A 25,567-nucleotide genomic window follows, 5' to 3' on the forward strand; every position below is an offset into this window, starting at 1 on the left:
AAGTATACATTTCTGTTGAGTATTTCACCTAGGATTGAAATTGATGGGTCATAGGGCATGCATATGCTAAACTCTAGTAGTGATTGCCAACAGTTTTATAAAGATGATATTGTTTTGTAACCCAAATATCATGCTTGCATAATAGATGATCAATATATTATTACTCTGAGGCTATTCTTCCCCAGAAGACGGCTTCTGATGGGCATGGAAACTTTAATCGCTATCAGGCATGAAAACAGAATATGACAATTGAGAAAGGGCTCACATGTTTCAGGCAGGCGGCTTTGCTGTTCCTTGTTTCCCAAATACATAGGAAAAGAGGTCCTGGCTACCAAATGGAGGGTAAAGGCAATAACAAGAATTGAACAGTGAGACACTGTCAGCAAAGACCCTGGAAATTATATAAAATCAGAAATTATAGAAATCAGATTGGACAGATGTAATGGTCAGAGCGAGGTTATCACTGGTCTTGAAGTTAGATAGTTAAATGTGTACAACTGGCAGCTTGGTGGTGTCACCAGTGAGATATGTAAGAATGAATGGAAGGTATCAAGGTCAAATCACTGACCTTTGTCCATGGAGCATGCTGGAATTTGTCAGAGCACAAAAAGAACCAGATGGAAGTGTATTGTTTTAAGGCTCTAAATGTAGCAGGATTATGCCTCTTATTACTATGTAAGAGGATGGCTTCAAATCACAAAATTTGTTTCTGAATCAGCCCTTGTCCGTGACAGCAACTTTTTCTTGCCAACATCTTGCTTGCTCATTTTGCCCTTCCCTTTGCATTAATTGCCTTTTAGGATGTGTTGCTTACTTTATGAACTTCTTTAGCATCAGATGAGCTACTTTATTTCCTTGTCTCCCGATTCACATTCCCATCTTGCCTCTCCCCCTCCCCCTCATTACAATAATAAATTCCCTTCTTCATTTAATAAGCATTTGTTGAAGTCCTACTATGTGCCAGCACTCGAGCCAAATAGATGATCTGGCTTCATGAAGCTTAGAAGAATTTGCTTTGACTAAGGGAAGAGGGCAGAGTGCAAACCATTGTCAACTTGTCGCTGGGAGTGGGAGCTAGTCAAAATAGAAAACGATCTGTTTTCTCAGCGCCTTCGATGAATTGGTGTCCATGGCTCTGGATGCTAGGGAATAAAGTTCCAGACTCCTAGTGGCTGGCACTCTGAAGACAAAAGACCAAGAAAAGGCTGCAACCCCACAGAACACAGCCTTCCCATCACTTTCTCTTTTGATTTTGCCAATTGTCCCCCAAGGAAAACAGCACTGAAGATGGGAACAACTTTCCCAAGAGAGAAGTGGCTTGCTGCAGCCTTACTCTTTGGCCGGTAGCCTCCCTCTGTCAGAATTGAGTAGACCTGCGGGTGGGGAGGTTCATGTGCCCTGATGTAGGTCCTCAGGGATAATTTCTCCTCTTCCAACTAGTCAAGATTCTGGTGCTCAGAGTGAGTACAACTAGATAAGCAGGATTTTTTTTAATAGAAGTTTTGTTAAACAGGACATTTGTGCCTAGGCATGACACATATTACACTTAAATGTCACATTTTCAAAATTTAAAAGTCACTCATTTATTTGCAATTTTAAAAGTATTAAAAGGTTAAAATAATTAGGTCATGGGGTGGAATTTTAATTGGAAAGAATAAAGCAATTGTAGGGCAATTATGTGTTTTGAGAAGGAAAATGACATGTGAAAAATGCTATGAAGGAAGTATCTATATTCGCTTTACTAATATGCTTGGAGCATTTTGGTTAATTAGGATCATGGGTTCAGAAGGTGATCACCTATTCAATTCCATTATTTTGTAGGAAACTGTGGCCTCCAAAGCATTATAGGTTATGCAGTTAAGATGTAGCAAAATCAAGAGTCCAGATTTGCCTTCTACTTGATCACTCCACTGATAGTTATGCTTTCCTGAAAAACTGTCTGGCTTAATTCCTGCTGTTGTAAATATTTTTAAATGCTTTAGAGCATTTCTTTTTACTTAGACCATAGTGAACGTAAGTCAAAATTTTTTTGAAGGTGTAGGCTCTCACTGTATATTAGGGACATTTTTTGGATATTATTAATAGTAGAATTGAAATAAAAGATGAAAGAAATTAGGCTAAATCTATATTGATCTAACATTATTACCTGTAATTTCAAAAATTTTTCCAAATTCTTAATATCACGTTTTTTTTAAAAATAATTTTTCCCTTTGAAAATTAAACTCAAAATGTACAGGTAATAAAGGAATCGAGTTATTTTCATGTAGCTATAGTTACAGAGCATCAGAAGTGAGATGAAAATAATAACTATTCTTAAGGAAATTTAGCTTTTAGAAGAGAGGTACTGAGGAAAGTTAGAATAACTTCTGCATGTAGAGAGACCTTTTATCCAAAGCTTTCTGAGTACTTGGCGAACCTAAACCCAGCACCTCTCATGGCAGAAGTTGGTTTCTAGCCAAAGAAATGGCTTGCAGGAGCTACATTAATTTTTTTTTAAACTGGAGAGAAATTATACAGATAGATATGTGAAATCATCTTAGATGGATAATTTCTGTCATTTTCCTTAATTGTAATACCTTATTGTATTACCTCCCTAATTCTTTTTAAGCTACTTGTCTTTTAACATGTAGCTAATAAAAATTCATCAGTCTGTCCAAGAATTCTGCTATTAGGCCATGTCAGAAATTTATGAGAAAATCCGGAAATTGTATTCAGCTTGAAGTAAACAGTGCCAGAAGAAGAACTGTGTTGTAGATCCAGAGAATAAATGCTTCTGTGGGAATTTTCCAGAATTCAGAGAAGACAGAAATTGAAGGAATCTTGGTGATAAAACAAGGAGCCACCACTGAGTCTTCCTTGAGGTACTGGTTATATAAAACCAACAGGCTGAAAGTAAAAGAAATACAGAGATGGCATCTTAAAATAGACACATTTTGTTCATGTTATAGAGGCTTTTTCTGTTTATCACTTTTAGTGGCTTTAAGAAAGGAAAATTCCATTAGCCTATATTAAAACAAGATGTAACTGAGGTGTATCCGATAGATTACTTATAGGCAAGGGGTTAGTGAGGAGTGGCAATAGCAGGACCTGGGCCAGAAAATCTCATTTTGTTTGCCTCTGAAAGCCCTCAGTTTTCATAAGACTTGGCAGGATCTAATCCCATTGTGACCGCAGCCCATTTGAGACTAATAAATTTAGTTGTGCACATCCCTAGACCCAGACTATTTTAAGGGCTCCTGGAAACATTCCAGAATATAAAGACCAAAGCTAGGTAACTAAGTTACCAAAACTGGGTTCAGGGGCAGGAAACTGATAAGAATGTCATAAACACTTTCTCATAAAGTGTAGCACACAAACAAGTATAGGAATAACAAAAATAAAAAATGGCACAATACACGTACCAATTATTTATATCAACAACTTCCCCCCAAAAGTAAGACAGTTCTGTTTTATTGAATTAAGTCACGCCACTGGTATGGTAATGTTTTTTAAACATATTAACGGTAACTAAAAAACAGCATTAGCCTTCCCCCATCAAAAGACCAGAAGCTGTCATGTAGTCAAAAAAAATCCTTTTACTTAATTTGCTATTTTTATGACTCGAGCCAAATTTTTATATCTCATTTTTGTTGTACACCTGAAGATACCGTTCCAAATTATTCCCGACCTCGTATCAGAAGATCAGGATACCGTTAGGGGATGTGACTTTCTTAGAGGGGCATTACCGATGATTCGAGACCCACCCAGAAAAGCAGAGGCGAAGGGTCACGTTAGCGGAGGGGTGCCCGACACCCCCGCCCCCGAGGGCTCGGTTCAGCTCCGCCGACCTGGCTGTCGCCTGCGGTGTTGGGTTCTCGCGCAGTCAGGTGTAGTCCGGGGGAGGCGCAGTTATTTATGACCGCGGGGTTGGGCTGGGAACGCGGGGCCGAGGAGCAGCCGGTTGCGCCCCCTCCTCCCCAGGCTCTCCCCAGCCAGAGACCCCCGGTTCCCCAGGTGAAGGCCGCCCGGAGGGGACCCCAGGCCGCGCAATCGTAGGGGTCGCTCTCGGACAGCAGCGAACCTCAGCGAACCAACTTCTCGCGAGGTTTCGGGTGCCGCTCCACCGCCTCGTCCGCGTCGTCCTAGCTCCGGTGCGGGCAGCTCCCGCGATGGCGGCGCTGCGGAGGCTTCTGCGGCCGCCGCCTCGGCTTCCGCCTCCGCCCTCGCCTCCCCATCCCTTCCCTGGGCCGTGCGGGCGGCCTGCGGGCATAGCTCCGGGCTCTCCCGGCCGGCCCTTCTGTCGGGAGGAGGAGGAGGGGGCTGTGGCTGAGGCGGCTTGGAGGCGGCGGCGGCGCTGGGGGGAGCTGAGCATAGCGGCCGCGGCCGGCGGGGGTCTGGTCGGCCTGGTGTGCTACCAGCTGTATGGGGACCCCAGGGCCGACTCCGCGCGGGCGCCGGCCCCCTGGCTCCCCTCCAAGAGCGCGGCCGCAGAGCCGGAGGAACCGCCCCGCGGCCGGGGGCTGCTTCCCATCCCGGTCGCCGCTGCCAAGGAGACGGTATGTGCGTGAGCACCTGCGCGCGCCCGGCCGGCCCGCAGGTGACTCTCGGGGTTAGGACCGCCAGGTACTACACCTGAGCGCTGGGAGGGACGGTGTGACAGCCGTGCAGGGCGCGCGTGAGACCGGACGTTGGGGGTTGTCGCAGTGTGACTCTGCGGCTACAGATCGGGACGTCCTGTGAGCGAGACCGAAACCTAATAGGCCAGGCAGCCCCGGGTCTGTTCACCCAGGTGTTGGGAAGACGTACATGATGCATCACGTCAGGATCTTAAAGGTTGCTGCAGTCATCACCTATCTACCAAAACCCAAACCCACGACAAAATAAAACCAAAAAGCGACGCAGAAGAAGTCAAAGGCATGACAGGCAGAAAGTGGAGGGCCGCATATGTGAGAGAAAGGACTCCCAGGCAGGGCCATGCAACAGCAAATGATGGAGGAGGTCCAGTGCAGTAGGAGCGCACTGAAGGAGGATCTGAGGTCCCAGAAGCCTCGACATTATTGTATGGAAGTTTATTAGTCCCAAGAAAGGAAATGCCAAAACTGTGTAGCCTCCTTATCATAGGTCAGAAAGAATGAAGATGTCACCAGATTGGAAAAGAAAAAAAATTATTCAAAAAGAGTATATTTCTCTAATTTTTCCCCCCACTAAAGCCAGATATTAAGTAGGGACAGTGAGACGATGGAAAGTAGGGAACTGAATGAAGCTAACTCCTGCAGAGGAACTTCAGATGACAATGTTCAAGTCTCATTATGTAGTTGATAATATAAGGTAAAGGTGAGTGTAAGGCAAGAGTGAGTGAAGGGGCATGAAATTTTTGTCTTATCAGTATATTTAATAGTCATGTATGACTAGGAAATCGTCTAGGGAAATTTTTCTTGCAAGACAAGAAGAGTGTGAGGGGCTTAGATGACAGTACTTTGGAAAAGAGGTAGCTATTCTGTTTCTAACTTTAATGAGATTTATATACCCTTTATTCTTTGCCCAAATACGCAGTGGTGATCTGATGTAAGTGCATCAGTTCTTCTGGAGATTTTTGTTGTATTTAGGGCAGGGAATCTATTTTATCGACCTTCTAGCAGCAAATCACACATACATAGCATAAAGTATTTTTATACAATGAATACTTAAAATACTAGCAAATACCCTCAACCTTCATCCCCCAACCACACACACACACACACACACACACACACACACACACACACATATTAAGCTTGTGTCCTGATTGACCAAGTCAGAACTTTTAATCAACCATAGTTATCTGGGAACAGATTAGGATGGTAGTGAACGTTCAAATGGTATTTTCTTTTCTTCTTTTTTAAAATTAATTTTACTTTTAAAGTTGAGAGACAGTATCATGCAGTTTTTGAAAGACCATGCTCAGAAAGCTAGGACTCTGGCTCTACCACTTCCTAGATGTATCATTACTTAATCTCTCAATGCCTGTTTCCTCATCTGTAAATAAGGTTAATAGTGTCTTCCTCATAGATTTATGAGGGTTAAATGAGTTAATATATTTAAAGGAGTTTGAATGGCACCCCTAGCAGGTAGTGAGCATTCAGTAAATTGATTTTATTTTATTCATTTGTTTACCTATTTATTGTCTATTATTTATTTACTTACATTATTATTGCCTGGTGTTTATAAAAATTGCTGTACATTGTTTTAAAAGTCAAATAATACTGAAATCATGTCTTACCCTTGCCAAGTCTCCAGTAGTACATCCTGATCATTATTCCTTTTTGTATTTTACCTTTTCCCCCCCTGAAAACTTTTATAATCTTCTTTTTATCCCTGGTGTTTGAAAACTTCACAATAAGGAGCTTTGGAGTGGGCATTTTTTCATTTATTGTGCCTTATACTTGAGGGTCCTTTCAATATGGAGATTCACGTCTGAAAGTTCTCTATACTTTTCTTGTATTATTTCTTGGACAGTTTCTTCTCTATTTTCTTTTTTTGGAATCTCTATTAGTCCGAAGTTACACCTCCTGACAGATCCTAATTTAATTCAAATTTTAATCTTTCTTAAATTCTAACTTTTTAATCTTTTTGTTTGTTTTTATGAGAGATATCCTTGACTTTATCTTCCAGTCTTCCTATTAAATATTTTATTTCAGCTATCCTAATTTTTTAATTCAAAGAACTATTTTTGTGTTCTCTGATGTTCACGTGTTCATTGTATTTTGTTTTATGGCTGCTAAATTTCTCTTTTTATTATAAGGGTATTAATTATAGGGTTTTTAAAAATTGTCTTCTACCCCATGTATTGTGTGGTTTCTTCCAGGTTTTTGTTTTTGTTTTTAAATTCCTGTTTGATTTTCTAAGCTCTCACTTTCATTTTGGAGGTTTTCCTCACTTATCTGTGGTTGTTACCTATCTGTATTTGAGAGCCACTCAGAAGCTCTTCATACATGGACATGATTTTTCATTTGGGCTTTTCATTAGAGTGGCATCCAAATGTCAGTATTTTATGTCTTTTTCTCTGGTGTCATTGCACTTCTTCAAAGAATAGGTGAGGTGGGAGGAACAGTAATATTCTGGGTTCAGGCACAAGTGCACATATGTGTGAGAGCATATATGCTGGGGGAGTGTCCAGTGATGGACTTACGTATTGTTCTCTAACCCTCTCTTTTCATCCCCACCACTTACTCTCCCTCCACAGTAACTTGTGTTCCCTGGTCTTATCTTTTTTGAGGTCTGTGCTGAAAATCAGCTAACTTCCACTTGGTCTCCTCCTCCACAGTACCCAGGTAGTGTGTCTGCTCCCCTAGGTCAATTATCACTCCTCCAGCTCTTCAATTTTATAAAAATTTGATGAATTCTCTTGAGTGTTTTAGTCTCCTCTCCTTTTTTCTTTTTTAGTTCTCGTATGTTTGCACCTTTTGAAAGATTCATTTACTGGGATTTTAATGTGGTTAGGGGAGGAAGGGGTTCAAAGAAACTCATGAGGTCAATCTGCCATTTGTCAGAAATATTTTAAACCTGTGTTGCCTCCTCATTTATTATGCTTATTTGATTTCCCTGAAGTGGTAGAAGTGATTCCTTTTGATGTTTCAAACTATAGCTAAGAACCTTTGATTTATAAAGCCTCTTTTAAGCTGCATTTTATACTGAACATAAACCTAGCATATAAATTAACCTGTACGTGTTGTGAGAATAATATAACTGATGGGAATGAACAGCAGTAACCTACAGACATGCAGTTCTGTTACCGTAGCCTTGAAGATTTTTGTTTTAAAGGCATTGCCTCTGAACTTCCTCCAGAAGGCCTTCCCTGACTCTATAGATTTGTTAAAATACCCCTGCTTATCCTGTAGCCCCAGATGATGACTTTTTGCAATTATTTGTTAATTGTCTTCTCTTCTTAGTCTTTTAAGGAGTGGCATTGTGTTTGTCTTGATCACCTTTATGTCTTCATTGCCTGCTATGGAGCCTAGCCCTGGTAGGCACATAATAAATACTTGTCAAATGAATAAGCCCATGCTAAATATTTACATGGGACATAACACATTGAAAAGACACAACCACATTCTGTGAGAGTTAACAGTTTCATATTTTGTTCAGCTAAAGTAGTTATTTATAGCATTAGAAATGGGAAGACATCAGTCAAGGTCAAAATTCCACGCTTCAGGAGACCAAATCATGTGACATTGTATTTATTTTAATTGTGCAAGTTTGGCTTGCCAAAATTTTTTCAGTAAATGTGGCCTTGAACTTTATTAATGTTATAGAGAGATGTTGACAAGATTCTGTTAAGAACCCTACAGTTTTAACCTTAAAGCATTATTTTTATTAGAGAAAAAATTTGGGTTCTAGAACTGCCTTTCTGGTTCAGGTTCAAAAATTTTTAAAGCTACTAGATTGATTAACATACTTTAATCCAGTATTTTACCTATTATATGTAACGCATGATCTATTTTATGGTTTGATCATCTTAAGACTTTAATCAGTTTAGTTTTACTCTCAAGTGAAAAAGAGAGCAATACTTTTTATCTCTTTTGTATATTTCTATAATAATTGCCAATAATTATGCATTGTTTCTTTCACTGTATACCTTTTCTAACCTCTTTTTAAGGCAGCACGTTTTGAGACTTGAGGTAATGCTCATTCTTTCCCAGAATATTGAAGAATTTGCCAGATGTGTAAATGTAGAAGAGTCTTATGAGGGGAGTCACACAGTTGTGAAATTGGAGACAGGTTAATTCTGTGTAGAATAACCTTGTTGTATAGGAAGCTAAATTAGGTGATCCCCTCTTTTGGTTTCCTGGTAGAATCTGGTAGATTTATTTGTCACAGGGTAGCCAGGTAAGATGTTGTTGCCTCTTAGGTGAGAATGTTAGAGAGTATGGTTCTCCATATTCTTTAATTAAAAAAATACATGTCAAGCAGTTTTTTTTGTTTTGTTTTGTTTTTTGCCACGCCATGTGGCTTGTGGGATCTTAGTTCCCTGACCAGGGATTGAACCCAGGCCCTCGGCAGTGAGAGCACGGAGTCCTAACCGCTGAACCACCAGGGAATTCCCACGTCAAGCAGTTTTTAACAATAATATTTCTTTAGACAAGAGATAGTTATGGCTTTACTAGGAAAATGACAGTGAAGCACTTGGAAGTTGCTGGACTGGAGAGAGATTCTGGAGGTAGGATCAACAGGATTGGTAGTTGATTGGATTTTAGGGATGAGAGAGATGGAAGAGTCTAGGATGATATTCAGGTTTTTGTCTTGGGTGGGTTGTGCAGTAATTCACTGAGACCAGGTCTTCAGGAACAAACAAACAAACAAACAAACAGGTTGGGGTAGTGGACATGGATGATGAGTTTTTAACTTGCACAGTGGATCAAGGTATCTTTGGGCAGCTGAAGGGAAGTTTCCAGCTGGATACATAGGTCAGAAGCTCAGGAGAGAAATCTATATTATACATACAGAATTGGGAATCATCAAGTGTTAAAAGTCGTAAGAATGGATGATGTTGTTCAGAATATGTAGAACAAGAGAAAAGCACTTAAGGAGAGAGCCCTGGTGAGCATCAGCGTTTTAAAAGACTGACAGAGAAATGGAACTCTGCAAAAAGCTGAGATCCAGACAGAATAAAGCAAGCCAGGAGAGTTGTGGAAGCCAACAAAAGACTGCACTTCAAGTAAGAGTTATTCAGTTAGAGTGAACGCTACGAGAGGAGGTCAGCTAAGACGAGTAATGGGAAGTGTTCAACGGTTTTAGCAACAAGGAGGTCATGGGTGATCTTGGTGAGATCTTGAAGGAGAAAAGCACATTATAGTTGGCTAAGTTGAGAGTAAAGGTAAAGAAAAGCTGAGGTGGACAAGGTGAAGCAAGTGTTGACAACCCTTTCATGAACTTGGCCATGAAGAGAAAAAGAGGGCAGTAGCTCAAAGGACTACTATTGTGGAATTGATTTTTTTCTTAATGAAAGACCCTTGAATATAATTTAATTGCTGATGGAAAGAAGAGGAACACTAAACCCAAAGGAAATAGAGGATAATTGACTTGCCAAGGACCAAGGTGGAGATGGGAGCTGAAAGTTAAAGCACAGGGAAGAGTTTAATCTTGTATAATAGGAGATGCCATTTCCGGTGTGACAGGAGCAAGGGCTGGGAGGAGGCAGAGAGCATACATGTTTAGTGGGAAGCAGTCGAAGGAGTTCATGCCTGATGGCTTTTATTTTCTCTATGCAACAGAAGATGATGTCATCTTCTGGGAGCAAGATAGTAGAAATTTGTGGAGTCACCATGACAGAGATTTGGGGGAGAGTAGAGGATCAATATAGCCACTTAAAAAAAACTAGAAAACCATGAAACCTTTTAATTTGCTTATGTTTAGTATTTGCAAGTTTAAATGTGAGTTTTTAAATGATAAAATGAGATTTTAACTTGCTCATGAAACGTAGAAGTTTTTCGATGAATATTTTTACCTGGTCACAACTTTTGCTGTTCTAATTCTTGTTTATGCTATCTCTTTTTTTGAGATGTATAAATGCTAGTAATATGATTTAACTAGTACTTTTTTACCCATGATGTAATGTTTAACTTACATAGGAAATGCACCTAACTTATAGTACACTCCAAATTCTATTCTTTTTCTTTAAACTTGATGGGCAAGTTTAAACTGGACAGTACTAATTCTCGCTAATACTAATTCTGATTTCCTGTATGTGCCAAACACTGAGAATTTGAGCAACTTTATTCTGTGTAGTGTAAACACACCCATGCTGGAGAAAAATGTGTTTTAAAAAATTGAACAAGTTTTATTTATGGCATTATGTAGCATTAAAGAAAACACCTAGTCATTTGTATACTAAGTAGGATTTTCTAGACATATTGTTTTCTTCACCTTCCTCTTTAAGTAACCCTTTACTCCTTTATCCTTTGATGTATTACTAGATTATATAAGCTAAGTAAAATATGGAACTTCAGTGCTGTACCACTTAATTGACTGGCATAGTGTTTGCTCATTACAGAATTATTTTTCCAAATTGGAAAAGTAGACTCCATCTACTTTTTGGGTTTTTTTTTTTTCCCATTCACTAGTTTGCCTTTTAACAATTTTAATACTCAACTCCATCTCTGGAATTTAGAATACAGAAAGTATATATAAAGGAATTTCAAATAATTCCATTTTTTTTCCCTGCTTTCTGATAAGGATGATATCTATCCAGTTGACACTCTTAAGTATCGACTAGGTGAGAGATTTGGATTTTCCATTTCCCTGGAAGGAATATAATGGATTGTTCAAATTGCTTGCAGCAATTCAGAGTGAACACTTCCTAACCAGTCTCACATCGGGTCAGAAGGACTCTTATAGGTTAGGTCCAATTTAAGCTAGCTCCAACCTGTTGAAATTGGTTCTATTCAGATAGGATCATCTAAACTTCTTCCCACCACTTTAACTTTATTCTTACTGATCTAAGGTGGAATGTGGTTTGTAATTCTCCATATACATACAAGCACATTCACTCTTGTCCCCAGGAGATTAAGAAAGCTTTTGAGACATTACTGTTATCAAGCTCAATGATGGAGTCCTAAGGACAGTAATAGAAAGCTTTTGGACTAAGGTTTGTGGTGATAGGAGATCAGTGTGACTCGAACTTTACCTCCTTTCTGCATTCGATCTTTGTGGTCATGTGGCTTCCTCCAGACTGCTTGCTATCCAAATAAATGTGTCACATCAGGATTTTATGTCCTCCTAGTAAAGAATACAGTCTTCGTAACCCTTTGGTCTAGTACTGTGCAGCTGTGCTATCACATATGCCTGTCATGCTCTCCTCTGATCTGCTAGCCCCGGTGATTACCTGATCACCATAAAAGGTCAGGTAGGAGTGTTGATTCAAGTCTTTTATAACACAGACTTAATCAAAGTCAAGACATCCTATTTGGGGAGCAACGTTAAAAGTCTGTATTTCATACTTTGATCTAATATTCTAAATTTTATTACTTAAAAGTACAAGAGTGCTATTGTGAACTAAGTATTTAATTATCAAAAATATTACACCTATACATCACCAAATAATTAAATCTAAAACTTATCCTGAATCACTATAGTAGTTATTTAAAACTTTTTATAAAACTGTAGGCAAGGAGGCAAACTTCTCAAGATTCCTGCCATTTGCTGGCAAATTATAGGAGAATAGCACTTGGTGTCTTTGGTCTTCTACCCACACCCCTCATCTAACAGAATTTGGAACATGGCTAAAGCCATAGATGAGGTTGAACATTGATCTTCAGTAGAATAGTGAAAACTGGGAGGATATGGAAAAGTGACCCAGAGTGGGATTATCAAAGTGTCAGGTTTATAAGGGCAGAAGTTAGGTTGTAGGCGTCTATTGTTTGATTAAAGGCTGACAGAGAAGTTCTAGAAACATGTCTTTTCTATATTTTGGTGATATGTTTTATTCAGGACTTTACTCCGATTCTCTCAGAATCTTACAGAGAAAGTGGCATTCTTAAATGTACTATATAATTCCAGTGTCTGCTGCTGTGCTTTCTTAATTGTAGGCGAGTACAGTGGCTCCCTGGGAAGTTTAATTCCTTTGGAAAAACAAGGTACTGGGGAACAGATGGGTCAGTTACCTAACTTAGAAAAAGTGGTGGAGACACTGTGGTGTGACTACTGATTCACTCACAGCACCACATCCTAGTCCAAAGCAATTTGATCTTCACACAGTGTTTAGCTTCTGTGTGGGAAAATACAGATCTTCCTCCCTTGCCTTTCCCTCATGTCCTCCCTCTACAGTGATCTCTGCCCATTGCTGCTTATGATTGCCCTCTACAGCAGCTTTAAACTCAGGGATGAAAGTGATTATGGAAATAACACAGGCTGAAATAAGTAAAAGCAAAGTGCAATGAGGAGCAGTTGGCTTGGGGTCAGGAGAAATAAGTCAAAATGATGACTTTGCCTTTACTCACCTGTGCCCTGTATAGCTGAGTCAGCAACCTTTAAGCTGGCTTTTCAGGAAGTCTCAAAAAACACTTTTATTTACATTTACTGGCCCAAACTTAGTCAAACGGCCCTATCTAATTGCAACAAAGCTTGAAGAATGTGACCTTATTCTGTGTGCTATTGGGCCTAGCTAAACATCAGAGTTCTCTTTCTAAGGAAAAACGAGAGAATGAGCAATAGGTATATGTCGGTCTTTGTTAGTTGTGAAGTATATTGTGTTGGGAGAATGGCTTTTAAGTGAAATGAAAATGCTCGTAGATAAATTATGGGATGCTCATTTAATAAAATAAATGGTTTAGACTTCTGGTTTTATCCATACAGCATGCTGCATAATCTGTCCTAAAAATATTTGAAACATCTTTTTACATGCCATGCCATGCTTTTCAGAAATTAAAGGAAATTGCCTGCTGCAGGAATAAAGAGGAAACTAATAACTAGAACAGTGTGACCTGTGGCTTAAGTGGGGAGCAATGAGTCATTATTCATGGAATTCTAGGGATGTGGATTTTAATGCCTATGTGGGGACAAGACCTTGGGAAGTTGGAACTGAGGCACCACCTCCCTAAAGCCAGAGCCCTCATCAACAGAACGGACTAGAAGAAAACCATCCCTGGTCCTGCCAGTACAAGTTGATGACAGGGAGGCCTGACGATGTCTGTATGGGCTCTAAGTGGAAAAAAGGACTCTCCTGGGCTTCCCTGGTGGTGCAGTGATTAAGAGTCCACCTGCCGATGCAGGGGACACGGGTTCATGCCCCGGTCCGGGAAGATCCCACATGCCGCGGAGCGGCTGGGCCCGTGAGCCATGGCCGCTGAGCCTGCGCGTCCGGAGCCTGTGCTCCACAACGGGAGAGGCCACAACAGTGAGAAGCCCGCGTACTGCAAAAAAAAAAAAAAGGACTCTCCTGAGAATGTATAAAAATGGTCCCACACTCCCTCAAATGGGTTTAGAGTTAGAACTTCTATTACCCATGCCGAGAAAAAGCTGTTGTAGCTGGCAGAAAGAAATGCAAAACTTCTTTGGAGGGAAATGCCCTGAACACTGGCCACATGGACATCCTACAGAGAAGGTCTCCAAGAGGGTAAGCTCATAATCCAAAGTACAAAGTATATTAAGTTCTATGAAAGAGAGTCAGCAAACTGAGTGATTAGTTTGTGATGGGAATAAACTGCCGAAACTCAGTCATATTCCATGGTTTTTAAAACTTGTTTATCCTTTTCAATATTAATTTCTACAAGTGAAAAATTGATTCATTACTTTAAAAATTTTATACCTTTTGTTAGTGCTTCTATTGTACTCTCTTTTCAGAATTAATAATTGTTACCATTTGGAAATATTTGTTTCTAGTCTTTTTCAGAGATTTAAAACTTACTAAGTATGCTGTCTTTTTTAATAGCAGTGTTGAAGAACATTGGCTTTCAATAGAGTTTCTCTTCATTTTTTCAAACTTAGCGATCTTAGCAATAGAAACAGTTGTTAGCAGAGTTATGGTTAAGAGTGTGGTCTGCAGAGTCAGAATACCTAGATTTGAATCTCCGCTCTTTCACTGAGGAACCTTGCCAAAACTAAATAATTTTACATGCTTCATTTTCCTCATTTGTAAAGTAGGGAAGTAGTAGTACCTACATTATAGGATTATTAAGAGGGGTTAAAATGGCCAGGCACATCGGAAGTTCTTGTAGGTGTTAGCTATTTTTGTGTGTGTGTGTGTGGCTAAATAGGGACTTTGTGTATGCATAGCAGCAGAGTTACTGTGCCACTTGTCAGATTATCACCTCAGCTCCAGATCTACCTTTCCTTGCCCTGCTTGTGATGCTGCTGCTGGAAATTGCAAACACTTCCTCTTTGCCGGGAGATTATGACAGGGACACTGCAGGCAGAGGAGGCTTCTGGCTCTGGCTCCGGCGTGCCTCTCTTCTGCTTGTTCCTGAGGCAGCACTGGGACGCCCCATGACACTCATCTTCAGGCTCTCCTGTATCAGTCAGGGGCCAGTCAGAAACAGAAGCAGTTAAGGTTTAATATAAAGAATTATTAACTATTTACAGGGGATTAGCTACTAAGAAGGAATCAAAATTAAAAGGAATACCCTAGGGCTGAGGGAGAGTACCCAAGGAAGGAACAAAGTTGGAAGGCAGCGGCCTCCCTAGGTTGGGATTCAGGCCTCGTTGGAAGAGGTGTGTTCACCTCTAGAGCTTTTCCAAGTTGCTGGGCTGAGGCTGGCAGATAGAGAACCAGAAGCTGGGACTGGCAGCCTGGAAGCCTCCTGCTGGGGTGCCATTGGACCAATGCTGGCAGACAGGGAACCATGGGCCGGAACTGGCCTGCAGGAGACACCGCCCCCACCCCCCGCCCCCCAAGCTGGGATGCAGCAGGCCAAGGCTAGTTGGCGGGTGGGGAATCTCAAGTTGGGACTAGCAAGCAGGAAGCCCTCCCACTGGGGTATAGGTAGGTCAAGGAGACTGACACTGATCTTATTTAATGTTTTTTGTTTGGTTGTTTATAAATGATCCAAAAGAGAGGGGACATGGTTAAATCTCCAAATATTCAAGTTCTTCCAGAGAGTAAATTGCCAACTTGACGGGGATGACCTACAAGAACATTTTTAAGGCCTATATAAGTGAGTAGAGAAAAAGGGCAGATGGGTTGCTCTGTGGCTGGTGTTCTGGAATGAATGTTTTGTGTCTCCCCAAAATTCATATGCTGGAGCCCTACCCCCCAGAGTGGCTGTATTAGGAAATTGGGCCTCCAAGGAAGTAATTAAGGTTAAATGAGGTCATAAGAGTGGGATCCTGATCTGATAGGATTAGTGTCCTTACAAGAAGAGACGCCAGACAGCTTGCCCTCTCTTTCTTTCTGTGCCCACACACTGAGGAAAGGCCATGTGGGGACATAGAAAGAATGTGGCAATCTACAACCCAGAAAGAGAGCTCACACCGTGACCATGCCGGCACCTTGATCTTGAACATCTAGTTTCCAGAACAGTGACAAAATAAATTCTGTCACTTAAGCCATCCAGTCTATGATACTTTGTTTTAGCAGCAGGTAAGTTCACGGTGATTCATTTAGGGAAAAATAGTTCAAACTATTAATGGTATGTTGTGTTTGTTTCTTTCAGTTGTAATCTAGAAAAACTATTTTGGAGTGATTATGTAGCCAGGCCTAGAAGACAGTGGCTCAGTGCATAGCTAGAGGTTTTGTCATTACGGGTCAGCCATCACTCTCAAGAAATAAATAGAATACCACCTACTGTATAATCTAGGAGTTTGGAGCTGAGCCAGGAAGATTGAGAGAAAGGGAGTAGCGTGTGAGGCAGATGAGAGCCACAAGGAAATTCCAGGCAACTGGAATAGTTTTGTCACCATGGACGTATTTAGAGAACTCCCAATTTATAGTGACACAGAGGTACTGAGCTGCCACATTCTCTGTGTGGAGCTGAGGTGCCAACGACTGATTAATAGAGAGGATTAATAGAGAGGATAATAGATTAATAGAGAGGATACTCTTCATAACCTGATTCTATTGACCAGGGGAGAAGGAAGTGTGCTCATTTAGTTTTCATTTAATGTTTACAGTTCATGGAGTTAGTATTTATTTGTCCATTTTACAGTGAAAATGCTAAAGTTCGGAAATCTCTTTTCCCCAAGTGTACCTAATTAGGAAGTGTTGAAGCTGGCATTTGAACCTAGGCCTGAAGGATTGTAAAATCCAGGCACTTTCATTTCAGTGTACCAAGTTGTGTAACGTGGAAGAACACTGGGTTGGGTGTCCTAACACCTGAGTTCTGGTCCCAGACTCATTTGCTGTCTGTGTGGTCCTGATGAAGTCCTCTCTAGCCTCTAGACTAAGCTAACCCTTTTGTAAAAATGAGTTAATATATGTTCTGTTTGCTTTTTTTAAAAATAATACACCATTCCACAACTTTTTCTGTCTATGCATATATGTGTATATATGTGTGTATGTATGTGTATGTATTGATATGTACATATATATGTGTATGTTTCTTTGAAGAATGAACTTTTTAATGGTCATAGACTACTCCATTGATGTGCCATAATTTATTTAACCATTGTCCTGCTGATGGGAATTTTGATTGTTTCTATTTTTTTCACTGTTAGAAGCAGTGCTGCAGTGAATATCCAGGGTTCTTTGTAGATGCAAATGTTAAATTGCTGGGTCCATAGCTATTATATTTTAATAGGCACTGTCAAATTGTTCTTCAAAATGGTTACACTAAGATATACTTTTACCAGCAATAAGAAATGGGCTTCCAATGTTCCCCTTCACTTAATATTGTTAAGTTTAATTGTTTTCCCAATTTGAGTGTGAAAAATGATTTATCATGATTATTATAATTTCCATTTCTATGGTTACTAGTGAGGTAGAGAATTTTTTGTTTGTTTATAGTTTCCTAGGAATTGCCCATTAATATCCTTTGCCAACTTTTATTTTTTTATTGACTGATTTCTAGGATATGTCAAAATATTAAATCCTGTTCCTACTTTATAGGTCACAAATATTTTTCTCACCTCAGTCCTTTTTAAAATATATTTTACAGGCCTGTAAACTTAAACACATATATCATTTCCTTTTTAACACAAATGTGACCATACTGTACATATTGTTCTTGCCTTTTATACTGATATTTATCTGAGATATTAATATATTTATTATAGGTCTCTTTATTCTGATCTTATATTTGGATGCTCTTCCAAACTATGGATATGCCATAATTTATGTTTAATGTTGTCTCTTTCATTTTCAGTTCTTTTTCAAAATCAGACTTGATAGAGGTTTGTCTATTTTATTAAGTCTTTTCAAATACCACTATTTTGTGTTTACTGTTTTATTGGGGGGGTTGTTATTTATTTCTGCTTTTATCTTTATTGTCTGTTTCCTTCTGTTTTTGTCAAATTTATCTTATCCTCTTTTTTCACTTCTTGAGTTGAATACATAGTTCATTTATTTTAAATTCTTAATTGTTCTTTAGTAAATACATGTAAGGATATGAATTTTCCTGTGTCAGTAATGACTTTGACCAAATTATACAGGTGGCTATTTGTAAGTTCCCAAGTGTCATTTATTTTCAAAAGGCTTGTAATCCCAGTTTTTATTTCTTTTTTAATCCAATAATTGTTTACTTAATGGTGTATCTTAAATTTTCCAAAGTGGCCTTTTTTCTGTCAGTTTTTTGCTGTTAAATTTTAACATTTTTCCATATGCAGCAGGGAATAAGCCTTGAATGAGTTTGTTTTTTAAAATGGAGTATATCCAACTTTTAAAAAGACAATAGACAATAATACTATAATGCATAACTATGTATGTACTACCAGCTTAAAAAATAAACTATCAACATATATACCTTCCCCCATCATAATCCTCTCTTCCCCAAAGAGGTAACCACTGTTCCAAGTTTGATTTTTATCATTCCCATGTAAGTTTTCATAGTTTTATTACAAATGGATGTATCTCTGAATAATATACACTTATTTTGCAATTTAAAAAATTTTACATAAACAGTACCTATCTTTTTATAATTTATATTTTTAAGATAATGTTTAAGAAATTTATCCATTTTGGTGCTTGCTTCGGCATCACATATACTAAAATTGGAACGATACAGAGAAGATTAGCATGGTCCCTGCACAAGGATGACACACAAATTCGTGAAGCATTCCATATTTTTTTTAAATAAAAAAAAAAGAAATTTATCCATTTTGACACATGACTTCTAGTTAATTTATTTTCACTCCTGAATAATACTCTACTATATGAATATTTCATTATACCTGTATTATAACTTTAACATTTTAATCTTATTGATGTTTTAGTGATGACTAATAAATGGTCACTTTATATATTCTCTGTTTATTAAAATCAAGGTTAATAAGCACCTTCTTTGTTTTGTTACTCAGATACTTTTTCTTACTTAGTTTTTCCACTTGACCTATCCATTTCTAGTAGAGAAGTGTTGATATCTCAGCCATGATTGTGAGTTAAATTGCATTCTTTTAACCGTTTTTTCATTCTATTATTTTAAGCTGTTTTGTTCGTGTGTGTAATATCTTCTTGGTGAATTTTTCTTTGTCCTATTGAATGCTTTTGGTTCTTAATTCCATGTATTTTCAAACATTCTGGGTAATGTTTGACTCTTATAAGGAACATTCATAGCTTTTTAAAAAACACAATATGAGACTTGCTCATTTTTAATGAAGGAGTCTAACCCAATCATATTTATTGTAATTATGGACTTGTATACATTCATTTTTGCTATATTATGTGAGTGATCTCTTTTCCTTTATCACCTGACATTAGATTGGTCCTTTTCTCCTTATCATTTCTCTTCCTCTAGTGGTTTGAAAGTTATACATCCTATTTCTGATCTTCAAGTGGTTACATGTAACTTTAACAAAAAATATATATATATTAATATATACATCTGAAACTTGAGGACATAAATCAGTATCAGAAAATTTACCATTCCTAAAAAGATGCATCCTTGAACATGTTTTACTGTATCGCCTTCCCCACCCCACAGTTTCTGAGGTCAGCTATACTGCTAATACCAGATAATTATTGATTTTTTAATATTATGCTTTAATTTTTAAGGGAATCATTAACAGTTACAATAAGTTTTACATCCACATTCACTCATTAATTTATTTAGCAAGTATTTGAGAGCTTGCTACAAGCCAGAAACTCTTCTAGGCACTGGGGAAATAGAAGTGTACCACTTAAACAAAAATTCCTGCCTTCATGGAATTTATATTATTGCAGAAGGCTGGAGATAGAAATTTTGGATTTGTCAGTATATTTATAGTATGTAAAGTCTAGATGAGATGATTAAGGGAGTAATTATAGATTCAAAAAGAGAGGAGGTCCAAGGACTGGCCCTAGGACTGGCCCTAGGGCAGTACAAACAGAAGTACCAGGAAGGAACTGCCAGGGGAATAGGAGGAAAATGAGTACCTGGTGGACTTGGACATTACGAAAAATTATTTCAAGGAAAAGAGAGTTATCAACTGGGTCAGACTTTGTAAGATGAAAACTGAGAATTGACCTCTGGATTTAGCAACACGGAGGTCATCAGTGACCTTGACAAGCAGCGTTAGTGGAGTGGCGGAGGGGAGACCTGCTGAAGCGGAGGAAACCAGAGACAGGAAATGCTGGCAGCTTTCCAGTAGCCCTGCTGTGAAGAGCTGGAGAGAAGTGGTGGGGAGGGGGATGGTGGCTCAGTGCAGAAGTGGGAGCGGAAGCTTTCCAGGACGAGAGAAATGTGCGTGCGCTGAAGGGAAGGACTCAGCGGAAGAGGGGAAAGTAGTGAGGTAGGAAGGGCAAGGAAGATTACTGCAGGAGCAGAGCCCTTGAATAGGCAGAAGAGGTGAGATATACACATTAAACCACTGTGATTACTGCCTCCTTAGAGATACTTTAACTTACCATCCTATCAAATAATGAGATGATATATGTGAAAGTACTTTGTAAACTTGTAAAGAACCCTGTAACGTAAGCTAACATAACAATACAAGTGGAGACTTTAAAATAAGTGGTCACTTTTTATTTTTTCCAATTTGATTGCAGCCAGGGAAGTGCTTATAGACTGGTCTTCAGCTGTGTGTATTTCCACATAGACACATTTACTAAGCATCAAAACATTTCACCTAGAGGGCTTTGGGATTTTCTCACACTGAGAATTTGATGTTTAACCTTTTGACCACCCAAAAAGCAAAGAAAATGTTACCCCTTTTATCTTCTTAGAAGCTTTTAAATAAGCCTGAAGCCATATGAGAAAGCCAAGTGTAATACTTCCATGAACATCTTTTTAGCTAGAATAAAAATAGATGTGAATAGAATCTCATGCACATCTCATATGACTCTTGCCCAGAAAATATAAAGATCTAAATTCAAATGTCATTTGCTCTTTAATGTTTTATAAAAATGTTGGTACAGTTGCCAGTATCAGGTAGGGCCTAATAACCAAATGCTCAACCTCCTACATGAAATTAAATACATGTTTTAATCATTCTTTACTTTAAAAAATTAGTATTGATTTAATAAAAAAATTTTTTTTAAATAAACTACTAAGGATGAGTAATCAAAATAATTTTGCTTAATACAAATGGTTTTATTTTTCCTTCTTCCATTCTTTATTCTCCTGTCTCTGTTTCTCAGCTGCTCAAAGGTAATGCATTATATGGTGTTTAGATAATTGATATAATTGTTTCGAGTTACCTCTTTAGGGTATTATCAGCTTGTAGGCATCAGTTTCTCTAATTGTCAAGTAGTGAATCCTTTATCTAGCATTTAATCTTGCCTCCCTGGGAAAACCAGACCTTACCACACAGTAAATTTTCGAATTGCTAACCTGAAGTAACATGAGACTGTGCCTTGGCAGTGAACCTTTGCTTTCTGTTATTCATGGGAAAGATAATGATATAGTCTGTTGCCTGAAGGTCCTAGTTTTACTACCTTAAGAAATAACATCTAAGTACTAGTTGCAAAGGTCTGAGTTTTGAAATTCCAGAGAAAATAATTGCATTGAGACAATATTTATTTTGGGGCGGAAGATGTGGTAATTAAAAATGTAAGTTTTATCATTTGTACCATTTCTTAAGCCGCTTATCTTATGGCAGCATGACTTAGAGGATCCACAGTTACCTGAAAATGATCATTACTTATTTTTATGACTAAATTATGAATGTTATTTTACAGGTGTGTTTGAAAATTTTATTTCCATGTATATACACATGTATATGTTCAATTTTTGTAAGTAACACAACTGAGATTAAAGATCTAGAATGTAGAATGTTTTGCAGTTTCTCAGTAAAACAGAAGACAGCATTTTCTAGAACTAGAAGGAAAATTCCCTAAACATTTTTAGCAAACTTGAAAAGAATGTTAAGCAATTCCCATAAAATAATTTCCTAAAAAGTGTAAAATGCAATTTTCTAGAAGCTGTAAAATGAAAAGTCAATTTTGAAAAAATTTTTTATTTTTTATACAATTTTTAATGGTTACACTCCATTTACAGTTATTGCAAAATACTGGCTCTATTCCCCGTGCTGTATAATACATCCTCGTAGCCTGTCTTACACCCAATAGTTTGTACCTCCCACTCCCCGACCTCTATGTTGCCCCTCCCCTCGCTCTCCCTACTGGTAACCACTAGTTTGTTCTCTACATCTGTGAGACTGCTTCTTTTTTGTTATATTCACTAGTTTGTTGTATTTTTTGGATTCCACATGTAAGTGATATCTTACAGTATTTATCTTTGTCTGACTTATTTCACTTAGTATAATGCCCTCCAAGTCCATCCATGTTGCTGCAAATGGCAAAACTTCATACTTTTTTATGGTTGACTAGTATTCCATTGTGTGTGTGTGTGTGTGTGTGTGTGTGTATACCACATCTTCTTTATCCATTCCTTTGTCGATGGATACTTAGGTTGCTTCCATGTCTTGGCAATTGTAAATAATGCTGCTATGAGCATTGGGGCGCATGTATCCTTTCAAATTAGTATTTTTGGTTTCGGGGGTTTTTTTGTTTGGTTTTTTTTTTTTTTTTTTGGTATATACTCAAGAGTGGAATTGCTGGGTCATATGGTAATTCTATTTTTTGTTTTTTAAGAAACTTTCATACTATTTTCCACAGTGGCTGCACCAATATACATTCCTACCAACAGTGTACGAGGATTCCCTTTCCTCTACGTTCTTGCCAACATTTATTATATGTTTTCTTTTTGATGATAGCCATTGTGACAGGTGTGAAGTGATATCTCATTGTGGTTTTGATTTGCATTTCCCTGATGCTTAGCAATGTTGAACATTTTTTCATGTGCCTGTTGACCATCTGCATTTCTTCTTTGGAAAACTGTCTATTCAATTCTTCTGCCCATTTTTTATTTGGGTTGTTTGATTTCTTGATGTTGAGTTGTATGAGCTATTTATATGTGTTGGATATTAATCCCTTTGGTCATATCATTTGCAAATATTTTCTCCCATTCAGTAGGTGGTCTTTTCATTTTGTCAGTGGTTTCCTTTGCTGTGAAAAAGCCTTTAAGTTTAATTAGGTCCCATTTGTTTATTTTTGCTTTTATTTCCTTTACTTTAGGAGCGGGACCCAAAAAATACTGCTGCAATTTATGTCAGAGAGTGTTCTGCCTATGTTTTCCTCTAGGAGTTTTATAGTATCCAGTCTTATATTTAGGTCTTTAATCCATTTTGACTTTATTTTTGTATATGGTGTTAGAGAATATTCTAATTTGATTCTTTTATGGTAGCTGTCAAGTTTCCCCAGTACCAATTATTAAAGAGACTGTCTTTTCTCCATTGTATATTCTTGCCTCCTTTGTTGTAGATTAACTGACCATAAGTGTGTGGGTTTATTTCTGGGCTCTCTGTCCTGTTCCATTGATCTGTGTGTCTGTTTTTGTGCCAGTACCATACTGTTTTGAATACTGTAGTTTTGTAGTGTAGTCTGATGTCAGGAAGCCTGAATTCTCCAGCTCTGTTCTTTTTTCTCAAGGTTGCTTTGGCTGTTCAGGTTCTTTTGTGTTTCCATACAAATTTTAATATTATTTGTTCTAGTTCTTTGAAAAATGCCATTGGTATTTTGATAGGGATTGCATTGAATGTGTAGATTGCCTTGGGTAGTATAGTGATTTTAACAATATTGATTCTTCCAGTCCAAGAACATGGTATATCTTTCCCTCTATTTGTGTTGTCTTCAGTTTCTTTCATCAGAATCTTATAGTTTTCAGAGTAGAGGTCTTTTGCCTCCTTAGGTATGTTTATTGCTAGGTGTTTTATTCTTTTAGATGTAATGGTAAATGGGATTGTTTTCCTTAATTTCTGTTGCTGATACTTCATTATTAGTGTATAGATATGCAACAGATTTCTGTATATTAATTTTGTATCCTGCAACTTTTCCAAATTCATTGATGAGCTCTGGTAGTTTTCTGCTGGTGTCTTTAGGATTTTCTATGTATAGTATCATGTCATCTGCAAACAGTGCCAGTTTTACTTCTTCCTTTCTAATTTGGATTCCTTTTATTTCTTTTTCTTCATTGATTGCTGTGGCTAGGACTTCCAAAACCATGTTGAATAAAAGTTGCAAGAGTGGGCATCCTGATCTTAGAGGAAATGCTCTCAGCTTTTCACCATTGAGTATAATGTTAGCTGTGGGTTTGTCATACATAGGCCTTATTATGTTGAGGTATGTTCCCTCTATGCCCACTTTCTGGAGATTTTTTTTTTTTTGGTACGCGGGCCTCTCACTGTTGTGGCTTCTCCCGTTGAGGAGCACAGGCTCCGGATGCGCAGGCTCAGCGGCCATGGCTCACGGGCCTGGCCGCTCTGCAGCATGTGGGATCCTCCCGGACCAGGGCACGAACCCGTGTCCCCTGCGTCGGCAGGCGGACCCTCAACCACTGCGCCACCAGGGAAGCCCCTGGAGAGTTTTTATCATAAATGGATGTTGAATTTTATCAGAAGCTTTTTCTGCATCTATTGAGATGATTATATGGTTTTTACTCTTCAATTTGTTAATATGGTGTATCACATTGATTGATTTGTGAGTATGGAAAAATCCTTGCATCCCTGGAATAAATCCCACTTGATCATGATGTGTGATCCTTTTAATGTATTGTTAGATTCAGTTTGCTAGTATTTTGTTGAGGATTTTTGCATCTATGTTCATCAATGATATTGGCCTGCAGTTTTCTTCTTTGTGATATCTTTGTCTGGTTTTGGTATCAGGGTGATGCTGCCCTCATAAAATCTGTTCAGAAGTGTTCCTTCCTTTGCAATTTCCTGGAAGCAGTAAAATGAAAAGGCAAATTTAAAGTCTCTTCTACCTCTAGATTTCTATGATTTCATTTTTCTGTTGTGTTACCTTAAGCTTACAAATAAGATAATTTATGTGCCAACTCTGAGATCCATTCCGGGTAGTTGTCAGTAGCAGTTTTGCGACATCTTTTTGATATAAAAAATTCCATTTTCCCAAAAAAATATGCCACATCTAAAAATATTGCACTGATACCTTAACTTAAACTTACAATGTCTATATTTTTCCTGTTCTGTGAAAAATGGTTCTATAAAAAATTTTAACATATCTAATTAGAATATGCCCAGTAGAAGCCAAGAAATCATAATTGTATTATATTTAATAGTAATATTTGGAGAGGGCAGACAGCAGAAGCAAGAAGAACTACAGTCCTGCAGCCCGTGGAACAAAAAACACATTCACAGAAAGACAGACAAGATGAAAAGGCAGAGGGCTATGTACCAGATGAAGGAACAAGATAAAACCCCAGAAAAACAACTAAATGAAGTGGAGATAGGCAACCTTCCAGAAAAAGAATTCAGAATAATGATAGTGAAGGTGATCCAGGACCTGGGAAATAGAATGGAGGCAAAGATCAAGAAGATGCAAGAAATGTTTAACAAAGACCTAGAAGAATTAAAGAGCAAACAAACAGAGATGAACAATACAATAACTGAAATGAAAACTCCACTAGAAGGAATCAATAGCAGAATAACTGAGACAGAAGAACGGGTAAGTGACCTGGAAGACAGAATGGTG

General features: G+C 38.4%; 1 protein-coding gene and 1 non-coding gene across 5 annotated transcripts in view; both read left to right on the top strand.

Annotated features, from left to right (window-relative positions):
* The first annotated feature begins 3,923 nt into the window (after window positions 1–3,923).
* MICU3 (mitochondrial calcium uptake family member 3) overlaps window positions 3,924–25,567 on the top strand; it is an 87,848-nt gene continuing 66,204 nt past the window's right edge. The window contains exon 1 of one of the 4 annotated variants that reach the window (XM_067721950.1): window positions 3,924–4,535. In XM_067721950.1, coding sequence (XP_067578051.1) covers window positions 4,149–4,535 — 387 coding nt within the window. In that variant the 5' untranslated portion in view covers window positions 3,924–4,148. Of the gene's footprint in view, window positions 4,577–25,567 lie in introns of all 4 variants that reach the window. The other 3 variants (XR_010939594.1, XM_067721949.1, XM_067721951.1) reach the window with 3 other exon arrangements.
* LOC137216235 (U6 spliceosomal RNA) lies at window positions 18,565–18,671 on the top strand. Its single transcript, XR_010939653.1, has one exon. It is a non-coding gene; the product is annotated as a U6 spliceosomal RNA (small nuclear RNA).

This window comes from Pseudorca crassidens, chromosome 21, assembly GCF_039906515.1.
Source record: "Pseudorca crassidens isolate mPseCra1 chromosome 21, mPseCra1.hap1, whole genome shotgun sequence".
NCBI classification, from domain to species: domain Eukaryota; kingdom Metazoa; phylum Chordata; class Mammalia; order Artiodactyla; family Delphinidae; genus Pseudorca; species Pseudorca crassidens.